This window comes from Propithecus coquereli, unplaced genomic scaffold, assembly GCF_000956105.1.
Source record: "Propithecus coquereli isolate 6110/MARCELLA unplaced genomic scaffold, Pcoq_1.0 Scaffold299, whole genome shotgun sequence".
In the NCBI taxonomy this organism is placed as follows: domain Eukaryota; kingdom Metazoa; phylum Chordata; class Mammalia; order Primates; family Indriidae; genus Propithecus; species Propithecus coquereli.
The window spans coordinates 529,644-534,458 of NW_012148607.1; the positions used below are offsets into that span (position 1 = coordinate 529,644).

Sequence of the window (4,815 nt, forward strand, 5' to 3'; positions counted from 1 at the left end):
CCCAACACCTTTCCCATCCCCATTCTTGTGTATTCTTCTGATCCCCTTTCTATAGGGGCCTCTGTCCTCTACCTCCTCCTGCTTTTCCACTATTTCTAGCTGCGGGGATCCTAGCTGAAAAGGCCTGTATGGCCCAACCCTCTCAAGTTCTCTCTGCTCACTCCTCTCAAGTTCTCTGCATCTGGGTCTCTGACCCTGCCTTCTTCCTTCTGTCTCCCTGTCACTTCATCTCCCAACCCTTGCCCTCAACATGTGTCTGTCTTCTGTGAAGGCTGGACTGCCTCTTCCTACACCTCCATGTTTCTCCTCTCCTATGATCTTACTGGAATGTACAGAGAAAAGAGCTAAGCAACCAACTTTCCTTCACCCAAAGCATCACCTCTCACCCAACACCCCTGCACATCTGGCCAGTGGGAGTCCCAGACACAAACAGAGAGCTGGGAGGCTCGATGGGGTTATGGAAGGCTCCAACCAGACCAGTGGATTTGCACTCAGGCAGGAGCTTCTGGCTATGAGCCCGGCTCTAGGGATGGGAAGTTTTACCCTAACAGAGTGAAACCCCACTGACTCTCTCCTTCAGCTCATAGTACACTGCTAACCCTCTCAGGCTTCAGGAAAGAAAGGTTTCACAGTCCTCAATTCAAGCTTTTCACTCTGACCATCACATGTGGGAAGAGCAGAGGGGGTTCCAAAGGCCCTACGGTGGCCAAGGAGAAACCCCTCTCCTCCTAGAGACAGAGAGACAGTGAATGAGAATCACAAACACACACAAACACAATGTTCACAGACACACACAGAAATAAAAACAAAGATATTCTGAAATACAACTCATAAAAAAGACAAAAAGCAAGGATACGTGCTGACCCAAGCACAAAAACAAATCACAAGCTTCATAAAAGCCCGGCACACAGAGTATGCATCGAGACATATTCAACTCAAACGGTACCTAGTGGGTATAGTCTTCATGAGCACTTAGCACCCCGCTCTGTCCAGGCCATGCTAACATCTTAACTAGAAGGAGATGAGAATCCTCAGGTGCATTTGAAACACAACACGTCCGTCCGGAACTCCAGGCAAAAACCCTAGGACCAGAGTGAAAACGAAAGTGCTAGAGGGGTCACAGGCTTCCCAGAGACCTGGCCTCATCAACAGCCCAAGGCCAAAACCGAAGTGCCCCCTGTATCCTAGGAGCCCAAGCCCTCCTCGACCTGCCTGGGCTACCTAGGGGCCTTTCCTCACCACCCTCTGCTGGGGAGCTAGGGGTCTGCTGAGAGAGCCCCAGAAGGGACACGGGAGTGCAGGCAAGCAGACAGAGCTGGTGACTGCTGAAGTTCACATACATTTATTCAATTGACACCAAGGGGGAGTGGGGGGAGACAGATTTTGTTTCTTTTCTTCCACACAAACCATTAGATGATTTCACAGAGTCTCCCCACAGTGGAGAAATCTAAATCAACGCACACCCAGTGGACAGAGAACGCAGAGAGCCGCCCGCTGTACAGATATTTACACATAACTACAGGAACCCCTGCCACAGGGCATGCCCTCGCCCACCCCACTCCCACCTCTCCAGTCCCTGGCCTGACCCTTCTCTCCCACCCAACCTCATCGCCTTTAGCTACAATAAATATCGCAGGGCCTGGGACAGAGCAGAACGCTGAGAGGGCTGCTGGCCCCGGATGGCTGGACCCAGCCGGCCACGAGAAGGGGGAAAAGTTCCTCTAAAAGCACCCAAACACAAAAGAGAAAGGATTTTCTTCAGTGGAGTGGGATCCAGGGTTTCTGCAGGAATTGTGAAGACCCCCTGCTTCACCTCTCCGTTCAGCTCCGCCTGCGTAGACACCGGTTTAGGCTTCAGAGGGAACGAACTTCCTTGGAGAACAGCAAAAAAAAAAAGAAAAAGTTGAATTTTTCTTTTAAGCACAAAGCGGATAATAGATGTCTTTAAATTATAATATTGAACAAGCTGGGTCTCAAAGTTGGGGAAGGACGTGAGGGGGAGAGGCAGAAAAAGACACCTCTCAGCGCAGTTGAGGTTTCTGGCGAAATCAGCAGGGCCTGGGCAGGCATCTCTCCGGGAATGCATGCTTCCGGGGCTGCGGAGAGATGCAGAGGCAGGGAAAAAACGAAGGCTCCCCGCTCTCCCTCTTTTACTGCTCAAACTGGGTTGGGATCTTGGCTTGCGACCTCTTCACGCGTAGACCTGGGCCTCGCCCTGAGCGATAGAGCCCGCTTCGTCCCAACTATCGGCGAGATTCCGAGCGTGAAGCCTGAAGAGCCAAGTCACGCGCGCCGGTCCAAGGTCTGCAGACACTTCATAAATAGACTCCCTGAGTTCCGCTGGGTCCGCAGGAGCTCCGGGGAGAGGCTGAGTGCGGGCCTAACCGGCCCTAAGCCCGCTGTGGTCAGAAGTGGCAGCCACTGAGGCCGGCGACTTTGCTGGCAAACGGGGACCCTGACGACAGGAGCGCATCCCCGGGGTGCGACAGGCGAATGTGGCCGGCTACTGGAGCCAGGGCCGGGGCAGTCAGCATGGCCAAGACCTGGGCTTGACCCCCGGGACCAGCGGCTGCCGCGAACGGCGGTCCCGGGGAGCCCTCGCCACCGCCCGGGGTTGCTGCCCCGCCGCCACCGTGGCCCATAATGTGGTCTATAGAGAAGGAAGGCCTCTGCCCTGCCCCGGCGCCCCCGCCGCCTGCACCACTGCCCGCGTCCGTCTTGAGGCCCTGGCGCAGAAGTGCAGTGGACAGACTGGCCGCTGTGCCAGCCGCAGGAGGGCTCAGGGACGCGGGGTAGAAGGTTTTGGCGCAGCCCAGCTCTGCGCCCAGGAAGGCTGGCAGGCCCGCGGGGCCCGGGCCCGACCCTGGGGCAGGCGCAGGGGCTGGGGCCGATGCTGCGCCCGCGAACACCGAGGCCGTCGGAGGTCCGGGTGGAGGTGCAGCTGCGCGGCCTGGAGGAACCGACAGCTGGCAAGGGGCAGCGGCGGCTGCAGCGGCGAAAGCGAAGGCGTGCGGGTGTGGATGCGGATGCGGGGCTGGCCCCGGCGGGGGCGCGCCGTAGGCCGGGAGCGCCAGCCCGTAGCCGTAGCCGTAGGCTCCGTAAGCAGCGAAGCCGGGCAGGAAGGCGCCGGGGTCCCCCGCTGCCGCGGCCCCGCCACGCAACAACAACTCTGGGTGCGGGTGCGGGTGTGGATGCGGCGGCGGTAGCGGCTGCCGCTTGAAGCGCTTGCGGCGCCGCAGGAAGCTGCCGTTGTCGAACATGTCGGCCGACTCCGGGTCGAGCGTCCAGTAGTTGCCCTTGCCCGGGTTGCCCGGCTCACGGGGGATCTTGACGAAGCAGTCGTTGAGCGAGAGGTTGTGGCGGATGCTGTTCTGCCAGGCGGGGAACTTCTCCCGGTAGTAGGGGAAGCGGCCGCTGATGAACTCACAGATCTCGCTCAGCGTCAGGCGCTTCTTGGGGCTCTGCAGGATGGCCATGGTGATGAGCGCGATGTATGAGTAGGGCGGCTTCACTAGCGGGCTCCGCGTCGCCGCGCCCCCCGACGGCGGTCCTGGCCCGGGCCCCGCCGCGCCTCGGGCTGCCGCCGAGCCTGGCCCTGGGCTTCCCGCGGCAACCGCCGCCCCCCGGGGCGCTAGAGCGCGAGGCTCGCCCTCCGAGCAGCCACCCGACTCCTCCTCGTCCTCTGCTACGTCTGCCTCGGCTTCCTCCGGGGGAGGCTCGTGGCCGTGGGGGAGCACGTCCCGGGGGGCTCGGGGCCCGGAGCGGGCTGGGAGCTCCCCCCCACCGCTGCCGCCGCCCACTACGTCTATGTCTGCGTCGGCCTCGGACAGCGCGGCCGGGGAGCTCTCGGAGGACATGATCTCGCAGCAGCAGCTGCCCAGGGTCATGGTGCCGCCGCCGCTCTCCGGCTCCGCTCGGGCCGCGGCTCGGGCTCGGCCGCGCTGCCTCTGGGGCGAGTGTGTTTTGCGCGCGGGCGGGGAGGGGGCGGGGGACTGAGGCGGGCAGGGAGGGGTGTCCCCCAGCTCCGCAGCGCCCTCTGGTGGCCCAGCTCGGCCGCTCTCACCTTCCAGTGCGCACCCAACTGGAGGCTCCCTCCTGCCCCGGGAGCGCGAGCTGGGACCTGCACCAGGGAGCCGGCGGAAGGAGCTCAGGCCTCCCCTTATCCTGGCTGGTCTAGGCCCTCAGTCCCCTCCGGTGGGAGTGGTGGGGTTGGGGGATTAGTCCCTCCCGCCTAGCGGCTGCCTAAGGCGGAAGAGCCGCGGGCCTGGGGCGGAGCTCCCTGGGAGGGATGGGGTGGGGTGGGGCGGGGCGGGAGAGGGCGGGCGAAGTGCCTCCGCAGAGAGGCCCGGCGGGAACAAACCGCCGCCGCCGCGGGAGCTCGGCGAGGGTGGCTGGAGGCGGGTCCTCCTCTTCCCCGAGCTCCCGCAAACCCTCTGCTCCAAGGAGCCGCCGCCTTCCGTGCGCTCAGCCCCTGGATGGCAGGCTTACGTGTTCGCCAGCCGGAGCCGGATAAGTGGCGACAGCCCCACTCGTCATCTCCCCAAGGGGGCTCCCGGGCCACCAAGGCCGAAGCGCAGTTGGAGCTTGAGCGGGAGCCTGGGACTCCAAGACCTACGCCGCCTGAGCGGGGCCAGCCGGGCCCCAAGGGGGAGACGCACCCGAGTGATCGCGAGGAGCAAACTTTGCACTCTCCGCCTCGGGCCTCGGAGAGGTGAGAGATTCTGACTGTGTCCTTCTCCCCTCCAAGGCCAGGGGCCCGCCACCCATCTCCTCGCAGGGAGACCCAGGGAGTGCGCGCCTGCTCGTGGTCTCCTC

At 62.4% G+C, this 4,815-nt stretch overlaps 1 protein-coding gene across 1 annotated transcript; it reads right to left on the reverse strand.

The window, feature by feature from the left end:
* Positions 1 to 2,405: 2,405 nt before the first annotated feature.
* Positions 2,406 to 3,887, reverse strand: FOXD2 (forkhead box D2). The gene has a single exon (XM_012648949.1). It carries the CDS (start codon positions 3,885 to 3,887, stop codon positions 2,406 to 2,408), a length of 1,482 nt encoding a protein of 493 aa, XP_012504403.1.
* Positions 3,888 to 4,815: the final 928 nt, after the last annotated feature.

Excerpts from the sequence above, each read along its gene's own strand:
- FOXD2 (XM_012648949.1), bottom strand. The coding sequence starts at position 3,887 with ATGACCCTGGGCAGCTGCTGCTGCGAGATCATGTCCTCCGAGAGCTCC.